The 13,041-nt window shown below is 50.9% G+C and overlaps 1 protein-coding gene across 1 annotated transcript; it reads left to right on the top strand.

Annotated features, from left to right (window-relative positions):
• Nucleotides 1–7,113: 7,113 nt before the first annotated feature.
• On the top strand, nucleotides 7,114–10,023 carry LOC116264325 (uncharacterized). Its single transcript, XM_031644468.1, has 4 exons — nucleotides 7,114–7,668; nucleotides 7,816–8,363; nucleotides 8,964–9,661; nucleotides 9,776–10,023. Exons 1-4 carry the CDS (start codon nucleotides 7,114–7,116, stop codon nucleotides 10,021–10,023), a joined length of 2,049 nt encoding a protein of 682 aa, XP_031500328.1.
• Nucleotides 10,024–13,041: the final 3,018 nt, after the last annotated feature.

Below are 13,041 nucleotides of genomic sequence, written 5' to 3'. Positions count from 1 at the left end.
TTCTCTCCCTTATTTACCGAGTAGAACTTGATTTTCTCTTGTTCTAACACTTCCCTAGGAGGAGTTTGGCTCGGCGAAGGGTGGAAGTGGCTGAAAATACCAAAGGGAACAGCCCTATTGCTGCCAAATATCTCCTTTGGTGAAGCTTGAGGAGTCCCCAAGCGTGGCCTTGGGAGGTAACATCGGATCACTCTATAGATCCATGGGAAGGGTGTACTTGCTTTCTAAACCACCTTTGGCATTGGCAATCGGCTAGAATCCCTCTAAGGCACCTTGCCAAGGACACGATTTTTGGGTTGTGGACCACCTAGGGATAAGGGTGTGGTTTGTTCCGAATAGGGATTGTATAACAGGGTGGTTCGCATGGTTTGATGAATGTTGAGTGAGAAGAGTGCTTTGATGTATTGTTGCGCTTTGTAATAAGCCTCATGTTACGGACCTACCTTTTGGTCCAGACCCAGCAGGGGCCGAGCTGGCCGAACCTAGCCAGAGGAAGCGCAAGGCTTCCGACCTAGGGGCTCGGTCTTTGCAATGCATCAAGAGTAGTCCCAAGAAGAAGATTGAAGCATCAGATACGGTTGCAGCGGGAGGAGCGGGAGGAGCAACTGGGTCTTCAACGGTGCTTGAATTACAGGAGTCTCAGGGTGACTGTGGTCCAGAAATCAGGTTCGTAGAGACTAAACCCATCGAGCCTAGTCCGCACGTGCCTTGAAGGCGACCTAGGACTAACGTCTTAGGAAATGGTTCGGTCAAACCAGACCGAACCCTTACACTCTTAACCCGAAGTGAGGGCGGATCCCCTCACGAGGTCCCCACCTTGGGCTGAGCAGGCTCAAGGGCTAGCATATTTAGTATAAATGTTGGGCGCTAGGCCCGGACTAGTTTGGTTTAATACATTGCGTAGTTAGACTTTAGGCGCATTTGCTTTTGTAAAGGGATTGGGCATGACGCCCTTGGGAATCGAATAAGGGACTTAGCCTGGCCGGTTGTGTCAGGCGCACTTATGTAATTGGGTGGGGTAGAGAGTGAAGATCTGGATTGTAGATCTAACTCACATATGAATGTATAAATGTTTTTGGATCAATGTGTAATGTATCAAGTTTTATGAAATTAAGTTCATTTGGAGTCGAGCACTCTCTCTCCTCCTTGCGAGGTCTGCACTTTCCCTTAGTGGAGTTCCGTAATCTCTAAGTCTCCCGTCTTCTTCACCGAGGAGTGAACCAGGCGTCTTCTCCCTCTCGCGCCCCCTTGGCCCGTGGCGATTTCTCATCCATTGAAGAACTTTGGAGCACCGGCGTCTTCGACGAAGGCCCAAAGGCACGGCTCGGGTGGATCTCCTCCTCACCGGCGGCTGATTCTCCCTTGACCACGTAAGTACCCCTTCCGGATTTCATTAAAACTGTAATCTGAGCCTTCTCCTTGCACACGAAGGAGTTGAAAGTCAGATTTCAGAAGAGGGAAGGTTGAAGGCGCAGGTCTGATCCTCGGCTTCAACGGGACAGCTTTGTTTGATTTGTTTAGTCGATTCCTTAGGCAGAAAAGAGAGTCGATTTGAGAGCTTCTACGGCTGAACTCTCCACATTCGGTTCTCCTCTTGGCATACCCAAGAGCAGAGCAGAAATCTCTGGTGCAGACGGTCTTAGCAGCCCGTAATCGGTCTCATTTCTCTTAGGCGATCGCCTTGATCAATCTTAGAAAGCTCAAGAGAAAATCGATCGGTGGAAGAGCCTCAAATTCATTGAAATAAGGTTCGGTCTCTTCCATTTGAAATCTCGGTCCAGAATTAGAAAATCAAGTAAAAGTCGTGAATCTGGCCGTGGGAAGAAAGAAAGAACTAGCTCAAAAGGATCGCCCAAGGAAAAGCTAAAACATGGTGTAACTTGAGCGGAATCCGACGGCTAGATTGTGAGAACGGTGCCTCACCGGAAAAGAGGCTTATTCCAGTCGCCGCTGCTAAATCCGGCGTCCGCCATTGCCCTTGAGGCCGAGGACTGTTCTGCCCTTCTCCTTCTTGTTTTAGTTAAATTGCATTAAGGGTAGTTCGGACTGTCGAGGTGAAGAAGAGAATTCCGGTCGCCGGCGAGTTTGGAGCACTCCACCGTGAACGCCAGCCATTTCCGGGTAAGTCTCCTCGTTCTTCATCTCCTCCGTCCAAGTGTCCACGTGTCAAGCATCGAACCAGTCAGTCCAGCAGCCCCTCCACGTCAGCACCACCTGTCCTACTCGAGATTAGCTCGAGAACTAGTAGCCCTAGTCTTTAGGAGAGTCCCCCGTCTTTCTCCTTAACTTTCTCTCTTGCTTTTTGATTGAGTCTCATCCTTAGTCGCATGAAACCGTGATCGTCCATCCAGCCACGTGTCTCCATCGTGTGTATCTTCCCAGCCACGTCATAGCCAGCTCGAGCACCTGCTTGCCAGCTCAGCTCCACGTCTGCCAAGTGTTCCACGTTCCTCGCATCCACCTCCTCATTGCGAGCCTTTACCGAGTCTACTCTCCCCTTTTCTCTCCTCGCTTTTAGGAAGTGTCCCCTTCTTTTAGCACTCGTCTCCCTTGCTTTCTCCAGCTTTTAGGACACCTCATATCGCATGAAACCTCCATCCTCCATCTGCTACACGTGTCATCATCTCTTCGTTTGAGAGACCCGCAAGCGCCACCTCGCCCTTACTATTCTCATTCGCACCCAGCTCGAGGTCACCCTTCCTAAGTTTTAGGAAAAGGCAATTCTTCTTTTCCTTGTCACTAGGGTTGTTCCTCGTGCCCTCTTGCAGCCCTTGATCTTGCCACGTGGCATAGATCAGGCGCATCACACTTTGCTCTACCAGCCAAGCCCATCCGAACCCATCTAGGCTACCTCGCGCGCCACCTAACCCCTTAGGTCAACCCCTCTTACCTTGACTAGACCTAGGCTTAGTTGACTTAACCTCACCTAGTTTAGTAGGTAACTCGGTCCAGCCCTTGACTGTTCTGACCTAGCCTAGTCGACTCGAGCCTACCTCGAGTGACCCTTGTCCATCTTTCCGGACTCGTTGACTTGGTCCAGTAGCAGCCGCCATCTAGCTGACCCTAACTCTCTCTCGATCTCCATTGACCTTGACCCGAGCTTAGGCTCACTCGTCCAAAGCTAGCCAATTAACCTCACTTGTAGTTAGGTCACCTATCTACCTCACCTAAGCTACTCATCTTCTCGGCTTACCCCTGCCCTGAACCCATCTCACCAAGACCAGTCGTCCCTTAGAGCCCCGCCGCACCAAGCCAGCCGGCCTTAGTTAGGGACCAGGCACAGCCGGCGCTAGCCTTGCGCTAAGCGTTTCCGGCCAGCACCTCGGCCAGCTTCCAGCCGACGGCCTCTGCCCGTCGACAGCCTTGGCCGAGCCCCTCCAGCAGCCAGGCAGGTAGGCATTGCCTTATCGGCTCTCGCCCCCCTCGGCCGCGTCCGCAACAAGCAGGCGTACTGCAGGCGGCAGTCCGTCGCCCGTTTGTTCGGCGTCCAGTAGCAAGCGACAGTCGGTCGCGTGTCACCGTCAACCTGCAGCGGCAGTAGCAGGCCTCCACTCGGTCGTGCGCTTTTCTCTCCGACCTGAAGCGACAGCAGCAGAAGTCCGTTGACAGCGCGTTTTCGTCGGCCCTGCATCAGCAGCAGCCGTCAGCTCCAGCCCAAGCATCTCGCCAGCCATCTCGGACAGCAGGCGACTGTCCCAGGCCGCGCTCTCCACGCCGGCCCGTGAGCGGAGTTGCCCGGGGATCAGATATCACCCCGTGGCCTGTTCGTGCAGCCAAGGTAGCACCTTGGCAGGTTCGTTTCTCATCCCCCTTGTAGTCGTGGGAGGGTGTTATTTGCTTTAGTTTTAGGAAGCATCTTAGTTTCATTCCTTTATTGCTTTAGCCCAGGCCTCGGCCTTGCTCCCCTCTGTGGCACCTCGAGGGCCTATTGCCCGAGACACGGTCACAATGAGCCGACCGTCCTATTTGCTTTCAGTTGGGGGTGTTTGCATGTTAGTTGTGGTTTGGTGGTTTGTATGGTTTACCTGAGTGAGCTGTGAGAGTCAAATTGTATCGCTTGCGCTTGTAAAGCCTTATAACCCACTGTAGAGTTTTGTAGTAGGTTTTGCCCCTAGTTAGGAATTGGGAAAGGGTTTTCCGCACCTGTATTCCAGTCCTAAGGGAAATTGCGCCGGGGTTTGTCCGGCCGGGTAGATTCATTGTTTTAATTTTTAGGATTTTGAAATTTAGACAGAAACCCTCAAGGAGACTTGGGAACTAGGACGCTCTTGATTCGGTCTTTCTAGCCCAACCGGGATCGTGCCTAACAATTGGTATCAAAGCCACCTTGAGGACTTTGTCTGTCAATTTGAGCACCGACCCACGAAGATTCAGCTTCAGAGGGCAGTTCAAACGACAGAATTCAGCTTGGTCTTCCGCAAGGTGATTTGGTATTCTCGGTTGTCAATGTCAGCCTTAGGATTTCAGCCTTCATGGTTTCGCTATTTCCATCGCGTAGACGAGGCTTCGCTTGCTTGATTTCAGCAAGTGTAGGGCTGTACATATTGTACACCCGAGGGTAGCTAAGCTTGAGGTGCGTCGCCGAGACACCAGGCGGGTGTGGCGATTTAGGCTCTACGAGCCCGGCCGAAAGCGAAGCGAGACTGCCGAGGCGCTAAGGAGTAGCGCAGCAGTAGACGGGCCAACCCGTCTCCCTTGCCTACGGACTCACGCGCGGCAGTAGAGGCAGCGGCAGCGTGGCAGCATAGGCGGAAACAGAGTAGGTTTTCTTTGAGAGTGGCAGCCTAGTCAGAATTTGGATTTTTAGTTAGGTTTATTTCAGCTAGCAAACTGTTGCCTTGGCGCCTTAGATCGCAACTCCACGAAATGGGGAAGTCCAAGAAACAATTCAACCTGGACGAGCCTATTATCGAGGAAGTAGTCACCGGGCAGCAAGAAGTGGCCCCTACGGCAGAGGCAGGACAAGTGCCCCTCTTCGCTATGGAAAGAATCCTAACCATAGAGCGAGAAGTGGCACAAATGAGAAGTGACATGAACAAGGCGGAGCACTTTCGAAAGAGAGATCAAGATCGACAGAATCTAGACCGCCAAAAAGAAATGGAAGAGGTTAGGGCTATGTTTAGACAACTAGCTGCTAACCAACCACAACCCCAAGTGGTTGAGAGGGCTACTCAGGGCCCGAACAAAGGAAAAGGTTTGATGGATGGACCTGGCCATCAGACCGATACTGAGTTAGATCCTAACAACCTTTCTCATGTTGGGACAAGTCAGGAGGGGGCCAGGCTCATGCGGCCTCCACCAAACAGAAATCAGGCCGAGCCTACTAGCGAGTATCTCAGAACACCTCGTGAACCCCGGTATAGTCAGGTATATCGGAATCTTACTTTTGATGACACAGAAGGTGAGGACGAGTCACCCATTCGTCCAAGAAGACCCCAAAGAGAAGCCTTCCGTCATGAAGAAAGGAGAAAACCATCCGTCAAGTATGATTTTCCCAAATTCAACGGTGAACAACTTAGAGAATGGTTGTTCATGGCTGAGCGCTTCTTCTTGTGCCATCATGTCCCAAGAGATGAGTGGATAGAAATTGCCACAGCCAACATGACAGGCAAGGCTACTACCCACTTCTTGTGGTTTGAGCATAAAACGCCCAATCCTACTTGGGAACAGTACAAAGCAAGTCTGCAGCTACACTTTGGAGATTCCACGTTTATTGACTACGATGAGGATCTCAAGAACTTAGCTCAAACAACATCCGTACCCGCCTATCAAGAACAATTCGAACGATTGGCAAGCATGGTACAATGGCCGGAAAAGGCTCTAATTGGAGCTTTCAAGGGCGGTTTGAGAAGAGACATCAAGCGTGAAATGAAAATACATCATTTCAACAGCCTTGAAGAGTGTTTTGCAATGGCACGTTTGTACGAAGAAAGAATTGAAGAGAGGAAGGAGGAGAAAAGAGAAAGACGAGATAGAAAGGCTCGAAAAACGGATAAGCAGAAGAAAAGACCCTCTTTTTCTTCTACTTCTCGCAACAGAGAGAGGGCGATGGTGCCCTATAAAGGAGGGAATAATCCTAGGCCCAACCCAAGACAGGGCCGTGATCGTCCCACACGCTATCTCACGCCCCAACAGATAGAAGAGTACAAGCGAAAAGGCTTATGTTTTTGGTGTGATGGCAAATGGGAGAAAAACCACCAGTGCAAATCGTTGTACAATATCGTGGTGGTAGATGATTCTGAATGCAGTTCAAGTTCGGAAAGCGAACATTCCTCTACCTCGAGTTCCAGCTCCTCATCAGAAGAGGAAATCCAGGTTAAAAGGCGAGGCAAGCAGAAAGCCGAGCCTAAAGAGAAGAAAGGTGAGGCTTCGACTAGTGAGGATAAAACCGAAGAAGTCGAATCCCTCCATTCCATTCAAGACCCTTACAAAGCCAACGCTATGCGCGTTTTTGGTCGAATCAATGGCCAAAAAGTTTTGATATTGCTTGATAATGGAGCCACCAACAACTTCCTCACCGAGGAAGCAGCCAAGAGGTGCAAGGTCGCCCTTACGGACAGCAGCCCACAAACAATAATCGTGGGAGGGGGACTCCGAATCAAATGCAAACACGAAGGCAAAAGCGTGGATGTATCGGTTAAGAAGAAATACTTTAAAGTGGACTGTCTTGTCATTCCACTTGAAGGAGTGGATCTGATCCTAGGCATGCCATGGTTCTTAACCTGGAAGGACATACACTGGGATGTGAAGAATTTCACAATGACCTTCATCCCAGAAGGAGAGGATGAATCTATTACGATTCAAGGACTTGCTAGCTCCACAAGTCCTAAAACTGCATTGAGGTCCATCCAACAAGAGCAACCAGCATGTTGGGTTCTTACCCTTGCTACGGATGTACCAGAGTCGGCCGAGACCAAAGAAGAGCCGATTCCTCCCTTGATTCAAAATGTGCTTGATGAGTTCTCAGATGTGTTCACAGAACCAGCAGGCCTTCCACCAAAGAGAGCTTATGATCATAGGATCATTCTCACTCAAGGAGCAGAGCCTGTAAATGTCAGGCCTTACAGGTACGGGTACAGTCAAAAGGCGGAAATAGAACGCCTTGTTAAGGAGATGCTCCAGAGCGGCATTATACGCCCTAGTAGTAGTCCCTTTTCTTCACCAGTCCTCTTGGTCAAGAAAAAAGACAATACTTGGCGTTTCTGCATCGACTATAGAGCCTTAAACGAGGTGACCGTCAAGGATCGACACCCGATACCGGTCATAGATGAGTTGTTGGATGAGTTGGCCGGCACCACTATCTTTTCAAAAATTGATCTTAGAGCCGGCTATCATCAGATCAGAATGCATGATGAAGACATACTGAAGACAGCTTTCCGGACGCACGACGGGCATTATGAGTTTCTAGTAATGCCCTTCGGTCTTAGTAATGCACCGGCTACTTTTCAGCGGTGTATGAACGATGTGTTTCGAGAATACCTTAGAGACTTCATCCTTGTTTTCTTCGACGACATCCTCATCTACAGCAAGAGTGAGGAAGAGCACGAGCAACATCTGAGGATCACATTGAGAATCTTGAAGGAGCACAACCTTTTTGCGAATATGTCCAAGTGTAGTTTTGGACAATCTTCGATTGGATATTTAGGACACATCGTGTCCAGAGAAGGGGTTCGGGCAGACCCCGAAAAGTTGATAGCCATGGAGAAATGGCCACTGCCCAAGGACCTTAAGGGTCTAAGAGGCTTCTTAGGTCTCACTGGATATTACAGAAGGTTCATACAAGGCTATGGACTTATTGCATAGCCCTTGACACAGATGCTCAAGAAAGGGGCTTTCCAGTGGAATGAGAAGTCTAAGGTCGCCTTCGAGAAGCTGAAGGCAGCCCTCATGTCAGCCCCCGTCCTTACACTTCCAGACTTCACGAAGACGTTTACCATTGAAACAGATGCTTGCGAAGTGGGTGTTGGAGCAGTGTTAGGACAAGAGGGACATCCCATCGCGTATATGTCCAAAGCATTAACAAGCAGAGCAAAACCTCTCTCCACATATGAAAAAGAACTGCTTGCTATAGTGATCGCGGTGGAAAAATGGCGTCCGTACTTGATAGGACGCAGGTTTATTGTCAGGACTGATCAAAACAGTCTCAAGTACATGCTTAAGCAGCGTGTGTCTACCCCTACCCAGCAGAGATGGCTTGCCAAACTCTTGGGGTACGACTTCGAGATTGAATATAAAAAGGGGCCTGACAATAAGGCGGCAGACTCTCTTTCCCACCTGACTGAACAACTGATGACACTTTCGGTAGTGGAAACCGACATCTGGACCAGATTAGCCCAGGATCAGCAAAATGATCAATCCATACGGTTAATCAAAGCTTCGGTCGAGCAAAACCCGGGATCCATTCCGTTCTACTCAGTCAAAAGGGAAGTTTTATATAGGAAGGACAAAGCAGTTGTCCCTCCGAATTCTGGGCTGAAACAGGAACTCCTGCATCATTTTCATGACACTCCAACCGCAGGTCATGAAGGGGTCGCCAAGACCCTAAGTCGCATTAAAGCCCAATTCTGGTGGCGAGGGATAAAAGCCGAAGTTGAGGCTTATGTGAAGAAATGTATAGTGTGCCAAAGAGAAAAATATGAGGCCATCAAACCTCCAGGGCACCTCATTCCTCTTCCGGTACCCACAAAACCATGGACTGATATCACAATGGATTTTATTGACGCAATGCCCCGATCAGAAGGAAAGGAGGCAGTGCTAGTTGTTGTGGATCGGCTCACAAAGTACAACCATTTCGCCCCTCTGCCACGGTTGTACCAAGGGCCCTTAGTGGCCAACGTCTACCATGAGTACATCGGTAAACTGCATGGAATGCCACAGTCCATAGTCTGCGACAGGGACTCCATATTTCTCAGCGCATTCTGGTAGGAATATATGAAAAACATGGGTACGACGTTGAATTTTAGTACCGCCCACCACCCACAGACTGATGGGCAAAGTGAGATCGTCAACCGGTCCTTAGAGACTTACCTACGGTGCTTCGCGGGTGAACGACCTATGACTTGGGTCAAATATCTGCCTTGGGCAGAATGGTCTTACAACATGAGTCATCACTCGTCTACAGGCATGACGCCTTACGAGGGAGTCTACGGTGTTCCTCCTCCATCGATTCCAAGATATGAGGGAGGTACAGCTGAAGATGACAATGTTGATTGTGAGCTGCGTACGAGGGAAGAAGTTTTAGAATCTCTAAGACAGAACATCCTCAAAGCACAGAACCGCATGAAGCAGGTATACGACAAGGGAAGGCAGGATCGGGAATTCACGGTGGGGGACTATGTCTGGCTTAAGAGGCTGCCTCTTAAGCAGAGATCCCTAATGGGCCAGCCATACTCCAAGCTATTGTCTCGATACTATGGCCCATATCCGGTAATCCAAAAAGTGTGGAAGGCCGCGTATAGGCTTGGTCTCCCTAGAACAGCTCAGGTGCATCCAGTCTTCCACGTCACACGACTGAAGCCTCATGTGGGGGATGTACCTACGCTAATTGAGCAAGTGCCGGATAGCTTACCAACCCCTTATCGCATTTTGAAACATACATATATGCAACGACAAGGGAGGATGAGGCATGAAGTTCTTGTGGAGTGGGAGGGACCCGACAGGGGTACTTCTTGGGAAGAATACGGGTCAGTGGTTCACCGTTTTCCCTCTTCTAGCGCTCGAGGACAAGCGCAAGGTAGGGAGGGGGAATCTGTTACGGACCTACCTTTTGGTCCAGACCCAGCAGGGGCCGAGCTGGCCGAACCTAGCCAGAGGAAGCGCAAGGCTTCCGACCTAGGGGCTCGGTCTTTGCAATGCATCAAGAGTAGTCCCAAGAAGAAGATTGAAGCATCAGATACGGTTGCAGCGGGAGGAGCAACTGGGTCTTCAACGGTGCTTGAATTACAGGAGTCTCAGGGTGACTGTGGTCCAGAAATCAGGTTCGTAGAGACTAAACCCATCGAGCCTAGTCCGCACGTGCCTTGAAGGCGACCTAGGACTAACGTCTTAGGAAATGGTTCGGTCAAACCAGACCGAACCCTTACACTCTTAACCCGAAGTGAGGGCGGATCCCCTCACGAGGTCCCCACCTTGGGCTGAGTAGGCTCAAGGGCTAGCATATTTAGTATAAATGTTGGGCGCTAGGCCCGGTCTAGTTTGGTTTAATACATTGCGTAGTTAGACTTTAGGCGCATTTGCTTTTGTAAAGGGATTGGGCATGACGCCCTTGGGAATCGAATAAGGGACTTAGCCTGGCCGGTTGTGTCAGGCGCACTTATGTAATTGGGTGGGGTAGAGAGTGAAGATCTGGATTGTAGATCTAACTCACATATGAATGTATAAATGTTTTTGGATCAATGTGTAATGTATCAAGTTTTATGAAATTAAGTTCATTTGGAGTCGAGCACTCTCTCTCCTCCTTGCGAGGTCTGCACTTTCCCTTAGTGGAGTTCCGTAATCTCTAAGTCTCCCGTCTTCTTCACCGAGGAGTGAACCAGGCGTCTTCTCCCTCTCGCGCCCCCTTGGCCCGTGGCGATTTCTCATCCATTGAAGAGCTTTGGAGCACCGGCGTCTTCGACGAAGGCCCAAAGGCACGGCTCGGGCGGATCTCCTCCTCACTGGTGGCTGATTCTCCCTTGACCACGTAAGTACCCCTACCGGATTTCATTAAAACTGTAATCTGAGCCTTCTCCTTGCACACGAAGGAGTTGAAAGTCAGATTTCAGAAGAGGGAAGGTTGAAGGCGCAGGTCTGATCCTCGGCTTCAACGGGACAGCTTTGTTTGATTTGTTTAGTCGATTCCTTAGGCAGAAAAGAGAGTCGATTTGAGAGCTTCTACGGCTGAACTCTCCACATTCGGTTCTCCTCTTGGCATACCCAAGAGCAGAGCAGAAATCTCTGGTGCAGACGGTCTTAGCAGCCCGTAATCGGTCTCATTTCTCTTAGGCGATCGCCTTGATCAATCTTAGAAAGCTCAAGAGAAAATCGAACGGTGGAAGAGCCTCAAATTCATTGAAATAAGGTTCGGTCTCTTCCATTTGAAATCTCGGTCCAGAATTAGAAAATCAAGTAAAAGTCGTGAATCTGGCCGTGGGAAGAAAGAAAGAACTAGCTCAAAAGGATCGCCCAAGGAAAAGCTAAAACATGGTGTAACTTGAGCGGAATCCGACGGCTAGATTGTGAGAACGGTGCCTCACTGGAAAAGAGGCTAATTCCAGTCGCCGCTGCTAAATCCGGCGTCCGCCATTGCCCTTGAGGCCGAGGACTGTTCTGCCCTTCTCCTTCTTGTTTTAGTTAAATTGCATTAAGGGTAGTTCGGACTGTCGAGGTGAAGAAGAGAATTCCGGTCGCCGGCGAGTTTGGAGCACTCCACCGTGAACGCCAGCCATTTCCGGGTAAGTCTCCTCGTTCTTCATCTCCTCCGTCCAAGTGTCCACGTGTCAAGCATCGAACCAGTCAGTCCAGCAGCCCCTCCACGTCAGCACCACCTGTCCTACTCGAGATTAGCTCGAGAACTAGTAGCCCTAGTCTTTAGGAGAGTCCCCCGTCTTTCTCCTTAACTTTCTCTCTTGCTTTTTGATTGAGTCTCATCCTTAGTCGCATGAAACCGTGATCGTCCATCCAGCCACGTGTCTCCATCGTGTGTATCTTCCCAGCCACGTCATAGCCAGCTCGAGCACCTGCTTGCCAGCTCAGCTCCACGTCTGCCAAGTGTTCCACGTTCCTCGCATCCACCTCCTCATTGCGAGCCTTTACCGAGTCTACTCTCCCCTTTTCTCTCCTCGCTTTTAGGAAGTGTCCCCTTCTTTTAGCACTCGTCTCCCTTGCTTTCTCCAGCTTTTAGGACACCTCATATCGCATGAAACCTCCATCCTCCATCTGCTACACGTGTCATCATCTCTTCGTTTGAGAGACCCGCAAGCGCCACCTCGCCCTTACTATTCTCATTCGCACCCAGCTCGAGGTCACCCTTCCTAAGTTTTAGGAAAAGGCAATTCTTCTTTTCCTTGTCACTAGGGTTGTTCCTCGTGCCCTCTTGCAGCCCTTGATCTTGCCACGTGGCATAGATCAGGCGCATCACACTTGGCTCTACCAGCCAAGCCCATCCGAACCCATCTAGGCTACCTCGCGCGCCACCTAACCCCTTAGGTCAACCCCTCTTACCTTGACTAGACCTAGGCTTAGTTGACTTAACCTCACCTAGTTTAGTAGGTAACTCGGTCCAGCCCTTGACTGTTCTGACCTAGCCTAGTCGACTCGAGCCTACCTCGAGTGACCCTTGTCCATCTTTCCGGACTCGTTGACTTGGTCCAGTAGCAGCCGCCATCTAGCTGACCCTAACTCTCTCTCGGTCTCCATTGACCTTGACCCGAGCTTAGGCTCACTCGTCCAAAGCTAGCCAATTAACCTCACTTGTAGTTAGGTCACCTATCTACCTCACCTAAGCTACTCATCTTCTCGGCTTACCCCTGCCCTGAACCCATCTCACCAAGACCAGCCGTCCCTTAGAGCCCCGCCGCACCAAGCCAGCCGGCCTTAGTTAGGGACCAGGCACAGCCGGCGCTAGCCTTGCGCTAAGCGTTTCCGGCCAGCACCTCGGCCAGCTTCCAGCCGACGGCCTCTGCCCGTCGACAGCCTTGGCCGAGCCCCTCCAGCAGCCAGGCAGGTAGGCATTGCCTTATCGGCTCTCGCCCCCCTCGGCCGCGTCCGCAACAAGCAGGCGTATTGCAGGCGGCAGTCCGTCGCCCGTTTGTTCGGCGTCCAGTAGCAAGCGACAGTCGGTCGCGCGTCACCGTCAACCTGCAGCGGCAGTAGCAGGCCTCCACTCGGTCGTGCGCTTTTCTCTCCTACCTGAAGCGACAACAGCAGAAGTCCGTTGACAACGCGTTTTCGTCGGCCCTGCATCAGCAGCAGCCGTCAGCTCCAGCCCAAGCATCTCGCCAGCCATCTCGGACAGCAGGCGACTGTCCCAGGCCGCGCGCTCCACGCCGGCCCGTGAGCGGA

The sequence above is a fragment of the Nymphaea colorata genome, chromosome 11, assembly GCF_008831285.2.
Source record: "Nymphaea colorata isolate Beijing-Zhang1983 chromosome 11, ASM883128v2, whole genome shotgun sequence".
In the NCBI taxonomy this organism is placed as follows: domain Eukaryota; kingdom Viridiplantae; phylum Streptophyta; class Magnoliopsida; order Nymphaeales; family Nymphaeaceae; genus Nymphaea; species Nymphaea colorata.
The sequence above is the reverse complement of the archived record's forward strand: the minus strand, read 5'-3'. Positions and strand labels throughout refer to the sequence as shown.